The 23,115-nt window shown below is 34.6% G+C and overlaps 1 protein-coding gene across 1 annotated transcript in view; it reads right to left on the reverse strand.

Annotated features, from left to right (window-relative positions):
- Positions 1 to 20,704, reverse strand: part of LOC133336834 (GAS2-like protein pickled eggs) — a 136,311-nt gene extending 115,607 nt beyond the window's left edge. Inside the window, exon 1 of the mRNA XM_061545112.1 lies at positions 20,523 to 20,704. Coding sequence (XP_061401096.1) covers positions 20,523 to 20,693 — 171 coding nt within the window. The 5' untranslated portion in view covers positions 20,694 to 20,704. The remainder of the gene's footprint in view (positions 1 to 20,522) is intronic.
- Between the last annotated feature and the right edge of the window lie 2,411 nt (positions 20,705 to 23,115).

The raw sequence follows: 23,115 nt of genomic DNA on the forward strand, positions 1-23,115 counted from the left end.
TTTACTACCAATGTGGATGAAATTTGGTATAGTCTCATATACCCCCTTATTTTTCGTATTTTCAAAGTTTTAATCGCATTTTCAAACCGAAGTTCCAGTAATTTGTCATTACGGGGTCTTGGAACGTAAACATATTCTTCGAATTGCAGGTTCATGCTTTGGTGAAGCCCCATATGATGGCCCAACTATATTATAGGTATTTTGATGATCCTAGCAGCATGCTGGAAATCTTAAGCTGATTTCCCAAATGAAGTAATCTTAATTCGGCATTCTCTCCTCTTAGTGATTACAAAAAAAAAATATATATATATATGGGCAATATTGCCAATTTTTTAACATAGCTGAAGCGGAGGTTCACTCCTTTATAACTCGGGAACTACTTAAGTATATGAAAAAAAGTGAATAGTTTTGGGTTAATTGATCTGTCGTTGCAAACTGTTCATGATATTGACCTCCAAACTTTATTTTGGGGGAAGCTGTGTCTACTTTAATGTAAAAAAATGTGTAAAAACAGGTTGAGGCGAACCAGTTTTTTTATGTTCTCTATCGATTTGTGACTAAGCCACTCATTGCACGGTCTTCGTGTCAAAATAAAACTAGAAGCCAACAAAATGGGGACTACGCCACTTATGTATCATTTTTCAACATTTTAACTGTATCTACCTTTAAATGATGCTGACATTTTGAAGCTCGATTTTGAGTGTTTTTTTAATTTGACTTCTAGCTTTAATACGCAAACAGGAATTTATAAAAATCGATTATAAGATTATTATAGTCGCGAATCTGCGTAATTTGATATGTATTTTGTGTATGTAGTATGCACAGCTTCAGAGTAATACTCATCCGAAGGTGCGAATTTTGTGCGATCAAATTTCTAAAAAACCTATTTTTCGGGCCAAATTTTTAGATCTGTCAACTGAATGATATGGGTACCCGCGATCAATAAAGTTTTTTACGTTTCGGATGATATAAAATCTTCTTCGTGAAAATCCATCTACTAGAACGGCGGGAACTGGCCTTCCAAAAACACGAAATATGGCAAAAAATGTTTTTGAAAATATCGCGGATTTATTTGCGTTTTCTGTGTATCATTTCCGCTTCAATAAATGACCTCATACGGATTTTGATCTTTTTCGAAAAGAGAACTTTAAAAACTTCAGCCGAAAGAGAGATGTACGCAATTTATCTCAAAAATAGATTGTGCTGGCACATCCATGGTTCTTAATGGACCACATTGAAATGGTATAGATCGGTGTATTTTTTTAGGGTGCACACCGAAATCGGATGCGCGTTAATGGCATATGGAGTTTTCGGAAATTATTCGCGTTTTACGATTTTTTGGGTACTTCAATGTAACGTGTGGCACATCTTAGCCGTCAAATGAAATTTCGCAAAATATATATGGATTGGAAGATAAACTTCAGTACTTATTGGAAACCGCATGCGCATCAAATGATTTTGAAAATTACGCGATTTACACGCAATTTGAAATGTATATTTCATAATATTATTTTATTTTAAGATTTATTCCTATTTATAGAATTCTAAGATTTATCGGAAGGGTCTTGATATAATTCGCAAGGCGTATACTTATACACAAAAATTGATTATTATTATATACATATGTCAATTTTTCGGCGAAATTCGGGTAAAATAGTAGAATACCCCAACATTTTTTTCTGAAAGTTCTTGTATACAATTAAAAAAATAAATATGATGACATTATTTTTTCGAACCAAAAACAAACATTTTTCCTCAATATCTTGTTTTGTTGTCGCTGTGATTTACAAACCGCTACACAGACTTGTGTGATTTTGATATCATTTGATTCATCATGGTGTTTAGATTATGTAGATATTTTTAAATTAATTTTTAGGTGTGTGTATGTTATTAATATAATGAAAATATTGATGTAATCTGCTATTTTTTTTTATTTTTCTCATATTTCGCGAAGATGTGCAACTTTATCGCGATTATTATAATATATTCATATTCTTATTTTACTGAGGAAGATCTATATCAACGTTTTTGGTCAATATAATAAACGGCGTAATTTTAAGATTTTTTTCTTATTCCCAAAATTAAAACCTCTATAACTTTTGCGCGCATCAACCAATAATTTGATCGCGAACGGTTTCGGAGTCAGAACATTTTTCTCTATATGTGTACCAAAAATCATTGATGTGCCACAAAAACAAAAAAGCTGATTTTTTGAAAATGGAATATTAAAAAATTGGCAATATTGCCCATATATATATATATTTCAAAGTTTAAAGCACCATGTTATGTCATAGCCGCCTATAAACGTCCTGCCCTGAATTCGGAATGATGAAGGTCTTATCGGGATTCTCCAACCTGATTTCGAAATTTAATTTGGCATTTCGGTTTTCCAACGGATTAAAATTCATTCTTGCCGACAATTTGGACAGATTTTCGGCATTTTGAATACGCAACTAATGCTAGAGTTTATATCCCTCCTATAAAAGTCCCGCTTTGAATTCGGTATGATGGAGATCTTAAGCGCATTTCCCAACTGAAGTGGTCGTAATTCGGCATTCCCTCTTCTTAGTGTATACAAAACATTTCTGATACACATTTCAAACATAGCCCCCATATAAACGTCCTGCTCTGTATTCGGTTCGATGGAGGTCTTAACCTGATTTTCCAATCTGATTGTCGGAAGTTTGGTATTTTGTTTTCACAAAGAATTAAAAATCTTCCTCCTGCAACTCCACGATTCCAAAAAGATCTGAGTCTAATTCGACAAAAACTGTTGTCATTATAGTTGGGTAATATGATCCGAAACGATCCAAGTCTCAATGGACCAACTTATTTCTCAGTACTCATGGCTTAATAACGTTTTGAGCGCAGATTAATGACAATGTGCGGAATGTCTTCCCAAAATGTGACACAGTTCTGCACAATACGCTGCAACTTCTTAATTTCCCTGTCATACATGTTCAACTTTTACTGACCTGAGGTTACGTCCTTTACGGTGTGTGAATTTTTGACCAAAAACCACACATTAATTGTGCCACGGTCATCATTCTCAAAATGAAATGACAATGCTATACCGGAATTGAGGAGATGAAATTACATAATTATTTTGTTTTCAAAGAATTTTATGAAGCCTCGCCGTTTATACCCTGCTTCATTTCCCTAATATCATCCTCAGGTCTTTACTGGCTTCATAGAAACTACGTTCCACCCTAAACTATTCGCCTGTTTATCTATTTCCTTCGCATAAAAGTTTGAAGGACATTTATCGTAATCAAACAAAAGTATCCTTGCAAACATGAAAATAAATCTCATTTTAGTTTATTTAGCAAATTCCTCAAAACTTTTCCCACTTGAGAGATAGAGAGCAGGGAAATTTTTGTCGAGTTGACATTTATAGCTTGTTATTCTTTAGACACACACACACATACACTCTTATGAATATAATTCATCAAAAAGTCTATTTCATTATTTACATAGCAATATTTGTACTCTATGGACAAACAAACAAAATGGGAATTGTTTGCCAACAAAAACAACAGAAGTTTGGTAACAATTCTGCCCAATTTGCAAATGTTTATGTCATTCGCCTTGTGAGGGTGGTTGCTGTTGTTGGTTTGTTTGACAACAAAAATGTCACTTTGCACAAATATTTGTGACACATCACAAATAAACACAAGGATGTTGACAAAGGCGAAGATAAGATGATGATGGCTATGATGTTGAGATGTTCCACAGATATACCCTCTAGAATTGGTTGGGGAATATCAACCCCAAATAAAGGGTTGTTTCTGGCTTTCTTAAGTTGATTTTTTTATAAAATATAGAGGGGATAATAAATAAATGGCAATACTTGGTGGTTGATGTAACAATGATATCTTGAAGAACACTTTATGCTCTCCCCACCCAGAACAAAACCAAAATAATTTTATTTTTTATACTTCCATATTAAATGGAGCAAAAAGAAAAATGAAGAACATAATTTTATTGCTGTCCTAAATAACTTTGCAAAAGTATATTAAGGATATTTCTTTTTTTACTTATCCTTTAAGCCATAATTTTCATTTGGCTTGCTGCCAAACATAATGCCACGGTATTATGTTGTCACAAAAATACTTGTTTCTAAGGATAATATCCTTACAAATAAAAATAACAAAATAAAAGCAAACAGCAACAAATATAAAGTATATTAAAAATAATATATATTAAAAGCATAAATGCACTGTCCAAAAAATATATCGTGTTTATTTGGTTTTGTAGAGAGGAAAGAAAAACGGTTTGTTGTGAATTTCCTTGAACACATCCTTTGGTCTAGTTGTTTGTTTGTACACAGAAAAAGTCCTTAGACGTCGCCTGTCATATTCATATTCACCAACAAGTTTAGTTGTTTTGATTTTTCCGCTCATAAAAATATGAAAATGAAGACAAATCTTCAGTTTGACGTTTTAGATTTTTTTCTAAATGTAGACCAGATGGCCGGGTTACACTGGTTGGCAGTTTTTCGAGGGAGTGAAAAAATAAGGTAAGGGTAACAAGTTAAAAATATCATTACGTTTGACTGGTCCCAAGGTTTTAAAAAGAGGGCCAGGAATGCCACAAAAAATATACAGTCACTTCGGTGAAGACATTCTTCAAAAAACGTAAAAATACCGAAAATGAGGCGGGACTATGTTAAAAGATGGTCCCTTATATACAAAATTATGCAAATATATTTTACACGTTTTATAAACCCTTTATGCGAAATTACTCTCATATCGGTACCGAATTTCGCTAAGATATTAAAAACCTAAATGTGCGGAATCTTTATATTTCTGCTATGGCAACACATGGATTTATATTCAAAAATTGTAGAAAGAAGTTCATTATTCACCCCGTATTTCGAAGGCCAATGGCAGCCATTTAGATGGAAATACTAAAAACTTGGGTCGGACCTTTATAAGGAGTCTTTGTCAAAACATTAACTCTTAACAAAAAATTTCTGTAAATATTTTTTTAAACCTCTATGAACGCGGAATGTAAATTTACAGCCAGTACGGTGGCGAAATTCGTCTAAACCCTTCAAAATACCACAAAAAGTTGTTTTGGCGCAGTTTGACCACATGAACCTCTGTTGAAATATTTATTCTTTGCCGAAATAAAATTCACCGAAAAATTTGTTGAGAACTTTAAATGGGATCTATGTCAAAAGATATTACCCTCCAAGAACCCGCAATACGAACTTACAGCACCTTCGTTGCTGGCTATTTTATAATATGGATCAATATTTTCTGCGAAGAAATTTTACAGCCACTTCACTTGAAAAATGCTTCGAAATGGGGCGGAACCTTTATATGAGGGTCTAAACATAGATCAATATTTAAAACTTTCACCGAAAAAGTTTCTTGTCCACCAACTCTGTATGTCAAATTATAGCCACTTCGGGTGGAAAAATACATCTAGCACCATGAACATCACGACAATGTTAAAATTTGGGCCTCTACTGACAAATTTCAGTATGAAAGTTTTTCACACTTCGCATTATCAAATTAGAACCCCTTTGACTCAACTCACTTCTCTGTAATCGAAACTAACCGGGCCTTCGGATGGAAGTCGAGTTTCTCCGTGCACTCTGGAAACTCACTGGGAAATTCCGACCTTCGTCAGTTTTATATAAATCTCCCATCACCTGAAGACTATAATGAGGGGCTCCGATTCACTAGTTCATTGGGACTCTGACTTCACTTCATGGGTTGGACGTGTCAACCTAAAATGTCGCCAATAACATTGCATATCCTTGGAACTATATGGCGTCGTTAGAGTTGTGACGTTTTGATAACGATAGGTATACTACGCATCTAAAAAAGACTAGTGAAGAACACTTTGTATACGATCACGTTGTGAGTCACCATGTCTCTGTTTACATGAGGAACAGCACAACCAAATATTTTTTTTTGTAAAATGTCGATAATAGGTAAAAAATACCTTAAATCGGGAGGTACGGTTATATCAGAACATGATCCCAGAGATCTTTACCTATCAGAAGTTGTTTTTATATGAAAAATATGTGAGCTAAATTTGGTCAAGTGGATCGGCAGTAAAAAAGTTTATGTGGTTAAATACTCAACAGTGAGGGTACAATTATATGAGGGTTAGCAGAAAACGTGGCCGTACACCGAAAATTTTTGCATCTGTATTTGGTACACACTGAGATGGATCCAGAGAACCCTTTTTCCAAATCTGTGGTTAGTTGATTTGATATAAAAAAACAGTCATCATCCGAATAAGGCTCGGATATTTTCAGAATGGTGAAAGTGTATACTTTACAAGGCCGTATCATCCTTCTTCAGGAATTTATAAGGAATTCTACTCTTGACCAAATATAGAGCGCTTTTGGGCTTTGTTAATAAATGGGGACGTCTTGCTTTTGTTAAATATACCGTATGATAGTATTCTATATACCGTATGATAGTATTCTATATACAAAACCTCTTCTGATTGTGTTCTGTGGACAGAAAGCCTTTCGGAGATCTTCTATGGACTTAAGAAATTCTAAAGACACCGCATAGACAGAAGGCAAAGGATTTCAAAATCCAAAGATCTTGTGAAAGTTCTCTATAAACCAAAGACCTTTTGAAGGTCTTTCACATACAGAAGACTTTGTAACATTCCCAGCATTTGCATCCAAACAAAATTTCTTATCGTTTTTTTTCAAGGACTTTATTTTCTAAAATCCTTTGAAAACTTGTTTCCTAAACCTGTCCATTGTTTTCTGTTCTAATTTAAAAAAAAAAAAATCTCAAATAATATCCTTCGAAATTGTATTCTCTTGTTCTCGATCCTTGTAAACCAGTGTTTTTGGTATATCCGTTTGTTATGTTAGTCAAATATAACTACTTCTAACTATTTTTAGTATTTTTTTCGTTTTGAGTTTTCTTTTGGTGCCTTTAGGCTTGTCATAGTTTGGTTTGTACTTCCTGCTTGTTAGCCTTGTTAAGTGGGCTATGCACTAATAAACCTCAATTTTTAGACTGACAAGTCAGAACACTCCGACGCTCGCTCGCTCGTTCGTTCTTTGAACAAAAATACCATATTTATGAGGTTATGAGTATGTGTGTGTGTGGATGGGTTTTTTTCAACAGGACATCATCACAGAATGTAGCCACCATAGCAAAAAACAAAAACAAGGTTTAGAAAACATATTGTCGTCACATACACCTGAGGCTTGGCGTCCTTGTGCCTGTCACTTTTGGGGTTGTGTATTTTGTTTTGCAACTGCGATAATGGGGTTTACTGCAAAAGTTAAATAAGGATATGTGAACTAAAATAAAAGTGAGGTCTTGTTGTCGTCCTTGCTGTAAATTTGTTGGTGGGTAAAGCCCATTTATAAAAAACGAAAAAAAATACTGCTAAGTGACTATGAGCTATAAGTTTATCTGCTGGATTCTGTTACAAATGTGTATACATTACGTTTAATGGTACTTAAAAGTGCAAAAGTGGAAATGAAATCTCATTGCATTGCCTGTTTCAAATGTACTGCAGTATACCAAGGCCGTTTATTCCCGGCATTCTTTCAGCTACCTTTGCACCACGTCCATGATAATTTGTTGTCATTTATGGTTGATGATGAGGTGGCTTTTATCCGCTCGCCTATTTTTTTTTTCTGGCAAAGTGTGACATAATGGAAATTTCATTTACTAGAGATATATCCTCCAACCCTAGCATGGAATTACTGCATAAATGCAATAACCTGCAGTGCTGTTATTTTTTCCCCTCTATTCAAAGTGAAAATTGAATATACTATCTAAAACATATCCTATTCAATGAGCTTAGCTGAACACCACCGCGTTAGACTAGTGGCACTAAGTATCAGCATGAGCCAAAGCCAACAGGGCTCTCTTGGTGGTGTCTTAGGCGATAACCTTCCCAGCAAAACAATGTTGCAAACAAACACCTATGGCATGGATGCCGGCTGTCACATAAGTTCAAGTCTGGTAGTCAGTTAGTCAGTCATCAGTCTGTTTTGTTTTTCTGTAGTTTCATTTAAATATTACCATACCCCGTTGGCAGAATAATAATCATCATCGTTGTCACCATCTTTACAGCAGTTCCACCATCCATGGCATCTTCAACAACATTGTTGCTCGCTTCAAAAAACACTTATCTTCCACTGCTGCCATACCAGAAAACGGCGTTGAGCTATGGACTCAGCGAGTTGGAAAATATCCTTGGAAATATGCAATTGAATGAATTTTGATTTCCTCGCCGTTTTGCTTTTTTTTAAGTATTCGAACGTTGCTTTAGAACCCCGCACGCGAATTTTGTGGGAGATGGATGAATTATTGCTTTGAATGTTCTTTTTTTTCTTTTTGTTAGTGGAGGGTAAGCCACTATCATCGTCCTCGTCATCCTCAGCTTTAAATGCATGAATGCGTTAAAAGCATACGATTTGAGAAATTAATGGTACACAAAAGGGTGCTGCGATTTGGTATGAGAAAGTTTAGTATTTTTCTGGAGTTATATGAATATAAAGTCCTCGGTGGGAAGAAAACTCTCTAAAAAATGTCCTATGTAGATAATACGTTCTGAAGTTCCTATTTAACAGACGATCTTTTGAAGATCTTCCGTTATATAGGAGTTCAGAAGACATCCTTGAACTGTTCTATAAGTCGACAATTTTCGGGATTTTTTTTTTTAAATTATTACAAAAAGCAGAAGTTCTTCCGAATGTCTTCTGTAGCAATTAGACTTTATTTAGTGCCTTTCACAGACAGAAAGTTATTCTAGATTTTCTACAGTCCTTTAATTGACAAAAGACCTCCTGAAGGATCTTTATGTAGAAACGACCTCCTAAAGGTTTTTTTAAAAAGAGGGGATCTATTTTAGGCCTTCTATGGACAGAAGACCTATAGAAAATCTATTATACACCTATCGCTCATTTGCTGCAAGACAGGCCTAAATATTCTCGAGTGATTCTTTTGTAACTCTTGAGTTAATGATGCAGAATTGTTCGCTATATCAGAATTCATATTATGTAAAGAATACAGATGCAAATTTCTGCTGCACTTTGATTGAGATGCTGAAGAAGTTCCGCTGTCCCTTGTAAGGTGGGAGTAAATTGAAATCTTAAAATGGATTTCCGTTTTTTATTTATGCCGATCTTGCAATGATCGATATGACCTTCTGGAGCTTTCCAAGTGGTATAAGACCTTGTAAAGGTATTCTATGAACAGAATATCCGCCATAGAAAGAATTCCTGTTTTCCAGACAAAGAAGACCGTCTGATGGTATTCTATATACAAAAACCCTTCTGATTGTCTTCCATAGGCAGAAAGCCTTTCGAAGATCTCCTATGGACACAAGGAATTCTAATGGCTTCCCATAGATAGAAGGCATTGCAAAGGACTTCAAAATCCAAAGACCTTGTGAAGGTTCTCAATATACATATGACGTTTTGGAGGTCTTCCATAGAAAGGAGATATTGAAGCAAATGAGCGATATGATCTTCTGGAGGTATTCAAATGGTAGAAGACCATCTGAAGGTATTCTATGGACAGAAGACCTTCTCAATGTCTTCTACACCCAGAATATCTGCCATACACATAAGACCTTCCATGGACATAAGAAGTTTTAAAGGCCTCCCATAGACAGTGGGCATTTCAAACGAACTTTAAAATCCAAAGACTTTGTGAAGGTTCCCTGTAGACAGAAGATATTTGAAGGTATTCCATAGACAGGTGACATTGTGAAGGACTTCAATAGAAGATTCTGAAAAGCTTCTGACAGGAGACCGTCTGATATATATTTATAAACATAAGACCTTCTGAAGGATCTGTAGGACTTGTATAGAAAGAAATCCATCTGAAAGACTTTTTTATGTGATTTTCATTTTGTTCGGGTCGAGGTCGTTTTTAATAAAACAAATTTTGCTTTATTTAGTGTCTTCGTCTTCGACGATCATCATCAGGGAGTTGTTTTATATTATTTTATTCACAAACAGTATTCTACTCGTAACACCTTCATTTCTTCACAAGAGTCATCTAACAGAAAGACTTTTATAAACAGAGACTTTTTGTAGGTTTTTAATACAGAAGGCTTTTCTAGACAGAATATCTTCAGGAATTTATCTATGAACTGAACACCTTCTGAAGATCTTCTATAGATTGAAGTCCATCAAATTACCTTCTTTAAAACGAAGATATTCTAAATGTCTTAAATAGATCGTCTGAAGGAATCCTATAGAGCGTTCTCCAGAAACAGAAGCCCCTCTAAAGATCCGCTATGGACAGAAAACTTTCTGAAGAGCATCTATGGATAGAGGACATTCCGAAAGACTTCTATAGACATAGTAACATCGAAAGGTATGGAGGTCTTCTATGAACAGAAGATCTATAGTAGGGTTTCTAAATATCTTCAAAACAACTGACAAATTTTGGAAGGTCTTTTGTACATTTAAAGTCTGTTAAGATTCCTTCTCAAAAGCTCTTAAAAGCTTTTAGACTTCCGAAGGTGATCTTCATACCTTCTGACAGTCTTCTGTGGACGAATGACGTTCTAATGTTGGGCAGATTACAGGAAGGCTTTTCTAGGCAGAAAATCATGACAGAATAGCTTCTGGAATTTTTCTATGGGCGGAACACTTTCTGAAGGTCTTCTATAGACCATCTAATGATCTTCTTTAAAAATAAAATCTTCTAAAGGTTTTAGAGAGATATTTTAAAGGTATTCAATAGACCGTCTTGCAGGAGCAGAAGGCCTTCTGAAGATCCGCTTTGGGCAAAAGACTTTTTGAAGAGCATCTATGGACAGTAGACGTTCCGAAAGTATTCTATAGAGTAACTTCGAAAAGTATGGAGGTCTTCTATACCCTTCTTCCAGAAACAGACAATTTTGAAAGCTTTCAAAAACATCTGACCGTCTTCTGAGAACTGAAGACGTTCCAATATTTTTTGTGGACAGAAGATTATGTGAAGGTTTTTAATAGACATATGACATATGTATAGAATATTTTCTGAAGGTATTCTGTGGTTAAAATTCTGGAGGTATTCTATAGATCGAACACTTTTTGATTGTCTTCTCTTCTCTTTAAATATCTAAAAAATATCTCTCCTGGTATACATTTAAGGTTTTCCACTGTTTCTAGACTTTCGCTATGTATTCCATAGCTTTTCATCACTCTCCTTCTGTATAACCACAAATAAAATACGACATCACATAATATGATTTATATAAACATGTTTATGGAAATAAATAAATCATATCTGTGTCGTTGTTGTTGTAGTTGATGATATTAACGTGCAACAATCTTTGGATGCATACGTAACGCATATGGATGCATTCATGTACTTTACAGATTCCTGAGCATTGATGATAGTGGATGGATGGAGGATGACAAGTGTTGATGCTGCTACTGCTTGCTAGGTTGTTGATATTCCTTACACATCAGTGATTGCACATTTTGTCAAGCAGGCATGCTGCTTGGCTGCCTGTTTGGTTTCCTTTGTTGGTTCCACAACAGTCACAGTTACAATTAGTTTCCCCTGGCCTTCCCATGCTCCCGCTTACGTCCTGTGACATTATTTACATGCCATTGTTTACTTGATGTTGTGACAATTTTTTCCCATTTTTTTCTCTTACTCACTGAGATACAAATGATTACAAGTGCATATACAAATGTATGCACACATGAGTACCGATATATATGTATGTATGTCGGACTGTATGCACAATGTGTGAATGCATTATAATTTGTTTTAGTTCATTGATATCTGTTGCATTATTGTTGGTTGTTGTTGTCTCCTCATCAACATCATCTTCATAGCAATCATCATCATCTGGGAGATGGAAAACCACAACAACAACAATGATGCATTTCTGTTGCTGAAAATAGCTTTTTGTGTTGTTGTTGTTTTTTTTTCATTGTCTTTATTTTTTATTTTGCCAATAAATAGGGCGGTGGTAGGAGAATTCACTGTTAGAGACAATGTCATTGCCTCTTTTGCCTGCCAGCCAAGGAACAAAGGAATTTTTATTTACTGTTGTTGCTGTCGTTGTTGTTAGTTTTAATTATTTCCTGTGAACAATAATATTACTCGAGTTCTTTTTTTTTGTGCGGTATAGAAACTAATTAAAGTCTAATGGATTCGTTTTTAATGGAACGCAAACCAATTGTCTATGGTTGAAGAAGAAATTCAAGAGAAACCCTTTATGGGTTTATTGAGTGAAAAAGGCGAAGAATTAAAGAAGGCGAAGAAAATATGAAAAAATAGCTTTTGCTTTAAGAGGAAATGGGCATTTTTAAAGAGAGAAATTCAAGGATATAAAAATTAAACTTTGTCTCATATAAGTGGAACTTTATTATGCTTGACATTCCGTTCCATTCAGAATTTAATGGAAGAAAATCAATATCAACCTGATCACCATATGATATCATTAGATTCGCTGAAATGAAGAAATAATGGAGCTATAAAAAGCATTGGTAGACCTTTTTATTTTAGTCTGAAAGGATGCTGCTTGCTGAATGCTAATAATACAGGCAACATTATGTGAGAATTACCGTGTTGGAATTTAATTCAGGTTTTCGTGTGGTCTAAATATATTATTAGTTTGAACCCAATATCTTGTAAGGTCTACTTTGGACAAAAAAACGTTTCAATGCTCATTTACTAACACTTCCTAAAAATCGTCACTAGACACTATGTATTCTATAAACAGAATATCTTCTGAACATTCTCTAAGGCCAAAAGACATTCTTAAGATTTTCTAAAGGACGTCTATAGACAGATCACTATGGTCTATATACAGAAGTCTTTATAATACTTATAATACTCTCAGCACAGAAGACATTTCTGGCGATCTTCTGCGGACTGACGGCAAGAAAAATGCTACTCATAGTTTACTTTTGCCACGTTGTACATCACTTAGAATGCAATTCGAAATTCTTATTATCATGAGAAAGGCACTATTTTTTTCTCAAATATGTAAACATTTCATTTGTATCAAAATAATTTTCTTACTTCGCCAATTTTCTTAAAACACCACTCTGGCGTTTCCACGACACGTTTCTACGTTCCGAAACGACCCGACTCTTACTCGGCCAACTTATGTCACCTCAGCCCATTGTGCAAAAGAAATAGGACTGCTACAGCAACAACTACCACAATTGACTGTTCGGTTGTGTTTTGGTATCGCCCTCCGCCCATTCCCTCACTTGTTTGACTACTGTTTCTCTTGCTAACAACGAAAGTGTGGTGAGAACTTTCGATTATGGTTAGTTTTGCATTCTATTGTTTCTTCATATCAGACACCGATCTCTGCATTGGTGTTATAAAATTCGCATATCTATTTTCCAAATGTTTTCGATATAAATATCTAAGAAGTGTTAATACTTGTTGCTCCTATCAACACCAAATGTATCACATTTTATATGACTCTTCTAATGACGCAAAACAAGAACATAAGAAAAAGAAACGAGACAAGACATAACAAACAAGAAAATATAAAACCAAAATAGAATAATCAAATCGACGAAGAGTTTGTCAGGGTGCGCAAAAATTCGCTCGCGAATGATTCACAATACATTCTTTTCGTTTTGTGCTCATATTAAGAATGAATTTATGGCGATAAATTCTTTAACAAAGGAGCATTCGCCAAAGAATGTTCGCACACACATAACAAACGAGTGAAAGCACACAACATCGTACGTTTCGTTTGATGGTTGAAATTCTTTCTGGCATTCTCTCACGAATGTTTTATGATATCTTTGTTTGTTGTCGTTTTTAACAGTGCTCGCGAGCATTCGCGAACATTTGTTTTTAGAGTTTTTCAAAAGAATGTTCTTCAGCAACAAATCTTCTGAAAGAATGAAGAGAAAACCTTGCAGCGAAATTTTTTTGTTCGTGAATTATTCTATGAACAGTAGTATTTAATGTCTTATGAAGGTATTCCACTTTGTATAATATACATAAGAATTTCTGACACTCTTCTATAGACAGAAGACCTACTGAAGTGGGTATAAACTTGTTATAGGAACACATTGTAGCCCTTTTAATATTTTTGAATGGTATGCGACTTGTAAATGTCCTGAGAAGGACGACACCAGGCTATATAGAGAAAATCTACTTAAAGCTTTTTAGAGAGAAAATAAATGAATAGAAGAATAAAATTTAGAGTAAATTTGTATGCCCGTCTGTATGTTTATCTATAAGGTCAACATTCAAATAATAATAAGGTCAACATTCCAAAAATTTTGTACAAAACCAAGTGGAAAATCAGAAAAATTATTTTTTTTAAACATTTATTAATTACAAATATTGATATATAGGCTTCTCTCCTATGTACCTTCTCACAAAATTATATAATTTAAATTTCAAAAGGAGCCTCCGAAATAATGTAGACGTTGTAGACGATTTTATTTCAAGTTTTGAAATTCAAAAACTTTAATACAAATGAAATGTTCAAATGTTTAATTCTAAAGTTTCTTACCCCCAACTTGTGAGATGAGAATTTTAACAAGACATTTTATTGACATTTTTTCTACACAAAAAATCAAATAAAAACTTGCCACTGTGTACTGCGATTGGTTACGGGATATTTGGTTATATAAATATAACATGTTGCTGTCTAGTTAATAAAAAAATCCCATAACACATTCAATGGAATACAAAAGTAGCCATAAAAAGTAACAGAAGACAAGTCAACTCGAAGAACCAGGAAGTTAACTTTATTATTGTTGTTGAACAAATTTTGATGTATTGAATGTTTATTTAAGAATTTGTGGGTTTTTATTTTCGATATGAATCCAGAAACTTTCAAATAACATATGGTCAACAGAAGTCAACTTAGAATTTGGAAAAATCCAAGCTATAGCTAAGCGATTATTTATTTAAAAAATTAACATAACATTGGAACATTGAAAAAAGTAAACACAAAGGGTGGTGTTAGAAGAACAACGGTAAATAAAACTGCATTAAAAATCTTCGTTTTATAATTTCCTTATTTTCATTAATTTCGAATGGAATATTAGAAAACATTTTTTGTTGTTATTATTATTTTTTCTTTTATTCTATGTCATGGTAATGCAAGATGTAATAGCTTATGCAACCATAGCCACCATCAAATTCTTCATAAATTTCATTGCCGCTTGCTGATTAGAAGGCACAGATTTTTTTCTGAAATCACTATTTATGAGAAAAGTTCACAAGTTCTTGGGAAGTAATGTGCATTGAAATGTCTATTTAATGCACTTGAATTATACGAGGTTTGTTTAAGAAGTTTCGCTAAATTTTGAATTTGCGCGGAATAGTTTTTTTGATTTACTGAGCTGCATTGTGCTGGTAGTAGTAGTTTTTGTTTGAGAGTATGTTTCAGAGATATTTTGTTTGGATGCGTTTAGTTGCTGAAATTGGTAAATTTTGAAAACTTTTAATTAGGGTCAAAACACTGACGGTGTTCTAATTGTTTCTATGTAGAGAAGATCATCGAGATTTTGTGATGGTCTTCTTCTGAAGTTCTTCTGTGATTGTAAACCATTGTAATACTTTTCAGATGGTCTTCTCTAGGCAGGAGATCTTCAGAATTTCTTCTATGGTCAAAAGGTCTTCTGGAGTTGTTATTTGGACAGAAAATCTTTTGAATTTCGTCTATGAAGAGAAGACCTTCTGAGGAACTACTGTGAGCGGAAGTCATTCTATGGGCAGAACGAGGTATTCCATATACAGAAGACTTTCTGAAACTTTTCTTCAGACAGAAGACCTTCTGAAGAGCGTAAATTTGTTATAGCATCCTGTATGAGGAACTAAAAAATAGTTTAAAAAAATTAGGTCTTCAAGCTCAGGGATGTAGTGCAAGATATCAGGATTTTGGAAGAACAAAATTAGATTTTTGTAACACGAATATTGACAAAACATTAATGGTGCCACCAAATTCTCCCGATCGATAGCTTTGAATTCCCAAATATGAAGATACCCCTACGATCGTATTGAGGAGATTAATAAGATCACAAAAAATACTTTAAAAAGTACTTCCCGATTTCTTTTTAACAAATTCGTACCTTGTGATTGTCCGGATAAAGCTGTGGCTGTGAAACCATTCCAGTCTTAATTATTATCCTATGCTCATTTTGGTAAATCCTACCAAACGCCGCGGCGGATGTACAATCGGTAGCTAATAAAAAAGCGGATCTAAATTTCTTTCAGACTGTTTCTAATCAAGGGGTTACCATTTGGTTCAATGTAAAAATATTTACATTTTCTATCAATCGCGCTCAGCTAAATCCAACCTAAGTAGTCCGTTGGAAAAAACTTCTAAGTCAACTTCTCTGAACTAAATGATCAGGACCTTCAGTTCAGAGAGATTATGGTGTTTGCTTGAAGTCTTCAGAGAAATTCGAGTAAGACCAGGCGAACCACCCGCACAATTGCAGTTCACACACATCGGCTCAAACCAACGAAGCTTTGGCCGGATAAACCCTGGAATATATGAGTCTAATGTAAGGACAACAAACCATTGATTTCCGTTTGTTCCCGCACATAAGATCAAATGCTTTGCCAAATATTCTAGTCGTCAGAAGATGATGTTGAAGCATTCAAAAGCTATGCATTCCTTTTACGATTTTCTCCAAAACCCTTGAACCTAGATTCGGCTTATTTTTATTCTCGCTTATTTTTTATTCCCGTCACTTTAGGATCTATACCCAAATAATCCTACAGCATTACAATAAGAAACTTCTTAGGTGCAATATACATATCATTGATTACATTTAAATCATTTGGTTAAATGTTATACATAGTCAATATATAAATGGCGCCCAACGTCAATGTGACATATTATCAGACAATGTGACAAATTATCAGAACTCTAGGCAACATGAGTAGCCTAACTAACAAAGATCTGTAATTTAAAATAATCTGTAATATCATATCTCGTTTCCAAAACCCTACTTCTTTGAAGCAATAAGGGGCCTCAGTCATGCCATTAAAGCGTACAAATTTGTTCAGTGTATAAAATGTAAAAGGTGCCCAACCTGGACTTATTTTTTATTGGAATCAAATTTATTTTTTAATGTTCAATCAAAATAGAAATAAAAGTCTAAAAGAATAACCTGTCTGAAAGTTCCTGGTCAGAATAGAATCCCAAAATTGAGGTTGTTTTACAATGATCGGAAATAAAAAATACAATTTAATTATGTTAAGGACTATAAGGAATTCTAAGGCTAATATTACAATAAAGTTACTTTCTTAAGATTTGCTATAAAGTTTTTCTATAGCAAATAAATGGCGCCCAACGATTATTATTATCCCTCTTTAAATCAATCAAATTTAATTTCACAATATTATTTCTACTTATAAAACTAATGGCGCACATCGATTATTTCTGTTAATCTCTATCATATTTTGAAGAATTAAAAAAAATTTACATCATCCTCTATCTTTCTCTAAAAATTAAAAACCTTTCGAAACTCCCAAAATTCTCTCGCATCCCGTGCTATAATTTTACAGCATTTGTTCCGTGCCTCATATTCGATTTATGTGACTCCGCTGTATGTTCTTTTGCTTCTGCAACTTCTTTCGCAGAGATAATATTTGACTACCGAACATAAATAAATGGCCATTCATTCAGTCATTGATGCCATGCCTGACCATTTAGTCAAGCGTGTACAACAATCATAAACTTTAATAAACTTCACTGCCACCACTATCGGCGAATGCCAAGCTCAGCGGTTTGCAGTTGCCTTGGAAATTCTCTACCACATGCAGATGTTGGTTGCTGTTGCACTAGCAGCAGTCAGCCAGCCATGCTGTCAGACATCCAACATCAATGGAGTCTGTGCTTTGGTGTGAATACTGCTAAATAAACATTGTTTGTTGTACACAGCAAACATAACAGAGTGCATCTGTTGGGAACAACAACAACAACTTCAGCAACAAAAAGTTATTATTTGATGGAAAAGAAAAATCTGTGGGTTGTATCAATATGCGAATGCATCAATGGTGGGGTTTGGAGCGGGATGGTTACTCTTTAGTGCACTCGGTATGCCTTTAGGCTTTGCCTTCTGTTTGTAAGTTACCTAGGTGGCATAAACATAATTCTCTTCTGGCACATTGGATGATGTACCAAAGGCATCTAAAAACCCCCCTCTACCCGAAGATAATAGTTTGAAGTCAATTCAATTATGCTATTTATGTGTGTAAGCATTAAAAATACAGAAGCTGCAGTTGCGGCATTTACAGTAGCCAAGTTAACTAAAAACTACAACATATGTTTACATACACAATGCAATGCAACAGTGCGCCAGATGCTTGCTTGCTGCACATCAATGGGCGGTGGTGGTATGGAAAAACAACAACAAGATGAAGATGGGTTGTGTGTTTTTCTTCACAATTTCCCTTTACTGCATTGGGAGTGAATCTCTTTGTCGATATGCAACATATGGTCCATGGAGACGCAAGAAAATAAAAACAAGACACAACACAACAAACTTTAGTTATGCCGACATTAAAGTTAGCATCGTGGAGCTTCTTCATTTTTCATTGTGCGACGTTATCATCATGCGTCGTCTCCTCTGGCTAACATGTGTTATTTGTTTTGCCATCAAGTATTTTCCTATTGCTGGTAGTAGTAGATCCAATAATTTGTTTTGTTATTTTCTTCCTCTTTCCCATATCATAGCAGTTGCTCCCGTCAGATATCGCTTCATAATAATAATTTTTTTTTTTTTTTTCAAAAACAAACAAACAAACAAACAAAATAACATTAAAAGGCGTAAATTTTATTTATTACCATGCAAATGCATTTTGTAATTACTCTTCGCTCACTACATTGGACTGGACAACTGGTGGCCCATGGCCATTAAGCCTTGTGTGCAGTTACGACTTCATTGAATTGTGAATGCGTATTAAAATGGTTGTTTTATAGTCGACAAATCGACTCGATAATTCAATTGTTTTGTTTCGAATGGAGAAGGTGAATGTTAATGTTATGTGGAAACGTTATTGCATTACAGTTTTTTTAATGTTGCAAGAATGAGCTGAGGGTGATAATTTAATGACTGCAGAGTTAAGTTCTGTTTTCTATGAACTTGGAAATGGATGCAAAAATCAGAATCGGAGGCAGGATATTACAACAGAAAATTCTCGGAAAACAAGAGATTTAATGTTCAAGTCAAATTTTCATAAATGCGTTTTCAACATATAATGGCGGCCAACGTGGGGTAATTTATTAACCACATACAATTTTTTCTATAAAATATAATTTTTTTTTCATAAGGAAAACAGTCCTGCCTGCAAGCCTAAATTTTGTTTATAAATAATCTGTAATGAGTGCCTGACAAAATAGTAACAACCCAATCTCCAAACTTCTGGTCAGAACTGAATGAAGATTTTACATAATTCATTATTGAATTCTGCATTTTACAAAGGGCCTGCATATTTTTTCTATGAAAACAGTTATAAGGGCCTGAAAATTTTTTTTCCTGAGGGCCTCATTATTTTTTTATAGAAACAATTGTCCTGATTTCCTGAAAATTTTTTATAGAAAAAATTAGTCCTTAGGGCCTGTTGTTCTATAGAAAAAATAAGTTCTATGTGCTATTTCTACATAGAAACAATAGTCCTAATGGCTTGAAAATTTCGTTTCTATATAAAAAATAAGTCCTGAGGTTCAGACAAAACATGACATGTAGAAAAAAATCAGTCCTCAGGGCCGGAAAATTATTTTTCTATAGATAAAATCAATTCTCAGGGCCTGACATGTTTTCTATAGATAAAACTAGACCTAAGGGCTTGGCAAATTTTTTTCTATAGAAAAAAAGTCAATACTGAGGGCCTGACAAAATTTGTTTCTATAGAATAAATGCCAGTCGTAATGGCCTGACAATTTGTTTTCTGTCGCAAAAAAAGTTAGTCTTTAGGACCTGACAACATCAACCTAGTTGGCTTTAATTTCATATTTTGGGTTCTCCCTACCAATAATCTGCGAATGGCCCTAGGCGCATTATCCAATGTACATGTCTACCTATGTTGAAGAGATTTTTTTATCATTACGAAGTGGTTGTAATATGGCATTCCGGGACCTTAGTGGATAAAGAACATTTTCACATGACATTTTTAATATAAGTTCATGGTCCCCATACAACGGTCCTGCTTCGGTATATTCAGAGTCCCATTTTAGTGTTTGTATTTTGGTATTATGATTTCTCCTGACAGAAATTTACATAGTCCTCACATAAAAGTCTCGATCGATATTAGGTATTTCGAAGGTTCACCTTATGCTGCAGGCTATAATAAGTACGATCCAGCGGAATTAATATATCCGAATTTGAATAAGATAATGTTGCTTTAGTCAGCATTATTGGCATCATTCTCTAAAGACATACCGACCTTTAGAATTAATGTTTTTAATTTTGATTGATTTATAACAACACAATGGCGCCCAACGAAAGAATTACATATTTCAGATATTGCAAGTAGAGATAAAGCCATTTATCTAAATGGCGTTAGGAGGTATTCTTGTTTTTTTATGTAGAGTATATATCATTTTTTTTAACTTACCTTGCACAATGCTACACCTGTGTCCAAACGATCCATAAAGTTTTCTGCATTTATTGCCAATTCGGGATATAATGTGTTCATCCATTCGGCCAAATCTTCCTTCATGGCTTCCAAGTATTCTTCACTCGACTTGAAGGGTCGATATGGCCTTGCTTCGAGGAGCATCGCCATTTTTTCTGTCGTTTTTTGTTTGTTTTTCTCTACTAAAAATTAAAAATTTCTTTGCGTTCTCGGGGGGTTTTAACGTTATTACTTCGTTAGATTAGTTCCGGACGTGTCTTTTTCGTAGGCGTGGGTTTTTTCATTCAAATTATAATTCGTAAACGAAATATTTTCTTCTGGAGCGGGAGTGGTGGGGGAAATAGTGAAAATAATTTCCAATTTATTTATTATTGTTTCGACCAAACATAATTCTTTATTAAATCCAACTGACTCGCTTCTATAGCCATAACGAGCCAGAAGATAAGAGAGAGAGGGGTTTCTGTGGTGTTAACAAGCGGCAATTAATTTTAATAACGCCTGCGTTGATGATTCGTTGTTAGGATCTGTAAATAGAGAAGAAGATTGGAAATGAATATATATAAAAATTAATGGGTGGGGGTGGTGTTTGTAAATGTAAAACGGAATACAATTGTGTTTTATGTTTTTTTGATATTCACAATGAACTGGGGAATATCGATGTAAATAAGAGTTCCTTATCAGTGACATCTAGTTGACTTTTGAATAAAAAAATACATATAAATGAAATAAAGTATGTCGGGGTTTTTATTACTTTTAATAAATCTCTTGGGTGCAATGTGCAGCCATTTGATGTCTTCATTTATGAAGGAAAACGTACTGGAAAAAATGTGTCCGTCTGAACTAGCCTTACATGTGTATATTTTGAGTTATTTTCTAATCCACAATTGTTAGAGTGAACAATTATTTAAAATGGCGCCCAACAGGGCCACTTATGTTATACAAAATTTAAATATTTGTCACTGAGTGAAAAGATTTCACTCCAATTGGAAACCATTTCCAGTAAATATGTAATTTTTAAATACCATAATTAGAAATTCGGATTCAACTTCGATTTGCGGCGCCCAACGAGAGGCTGCTACTTTTTAAATTGGTAATTTGTAAAATAGATGAGTAGACTTGGCACATATGTATGTCTAATTTGGGACCTAAATTATCTCATTCCTTGCCATGTTGATCATCCTAAGATTAATATTGAAATTTTTAGCACGAAACTGGCGCCCAATGAAAAATTAAAGAGGAATTAAAAAAATTAAAGAAGGAACATCAGAACGATCATAATCGTGAGGCAATAAAAACGATTTTTGATTAATCACAAATAAAACTGATTTTGTGATTATCTTCCATCTGGTGAATATGAAAATATTCACCACCATAGGCTTGCCCCTGAACATAATATTCGAAGGAGTATCAATGTTCGAAGGAGCACCAAGTACCCCAAACTATTGGGTGTAATGTTCGGCAGCATTTTCAAATCCTTCACGAAAAGCTTTGGTATTTGCGGCATTTAGGGTGCAGACAATGAGACCTTGTAGACCTCGTATAAACCAATAAGCCGGTGAGTGGTTAGCTATGTGGCGCCAATGTAGTTTGCTAATGTAAGTGATACACAGTGGAAAACTATTCAGACCTGCCAGAATACTGCCATGAAACTTGCAACAGGGTCTTCTCATGACACCAGCGGACCATCTTCATGAGGAGACGAAAAAGAAGTCGACGCAGTAAATATTATATTAAGTACATCTTCATGATCAAGAGAAAGCGAGAGAGGTTCCAAGCTATAAGCGTGAACCTCTAGATCAACAGGCTAATCAAGCAGGCCTGAAAAGCATTCATACAGATTCTGTCGCTGAGATGTATCAACTGAGAAGAATCAGCTGCCTAGACAAAAACTAACAGTCTTTAAATCAGGATAGTGCAACCGCTTATATTCCTACTGGACACGTATTAACTCATGCGCACCATGTGAATTAGGACCACATGACTCATTGCACGTATTCAACTATCCAGCTAAGCCTAATCACATTTCTCTGAATTCTCCATAGACGCAGAAAATTCGACGGAATAATTATCTGGGAAATATATCAAACTATGGAACTATATGGACAATTTTCTACGACGAAGACGTAATATAGGGCGCGATTTTTTATTGGGGCTATGGGTTTATATATAGAGCGGGATGATTATATGGTCGCTGCGTCGAAATAAATACCTTTATTGACAATTTCGTGTACTTCGTGTTCTTGTAGTGTGATAATCTTCTTTCTTAGCAAATTGAGCCAAAAATTATAAAACTATGAGAATAAGGTATGGAGGCTAAATTAAAATACGGACCGATATGAAACACTTTTCTATGTGATTTCAACACATAGACTTCGAGGAATATTTCAAACGTAATGGCATATTTAAATGCATTTCTAACAAAATGACAAAATGATGACTTTAGTTTGATATTTGTAAATCAGGAACATGGGTTGAGTCATATTTTTTGTTCTGGACGTTTTCTCCTTTGTTTCGGTATGTCTCGTGTGAAAGTGATATTTTTGCCAGACAACTCCCAAAAAAATAACTTACT

This window comes from Musca vetustissima, unplaced genomic scaffold, assembly GCF_032173495.1.
Source record: "Musca vetustissima isolate MV318-11 ecotype Yass unplaced genomic scaffold, APGP_CSIRO_Mvet_v1 utg6369, whole genome shotgun sequence".
Classification (NCBI taxonomy): domain Eukaryota; kingdom Metazoa; phylum Arthropoda; class Insecta; order Diptera; family Muscidae; genus Musca; species Musca vetustissima.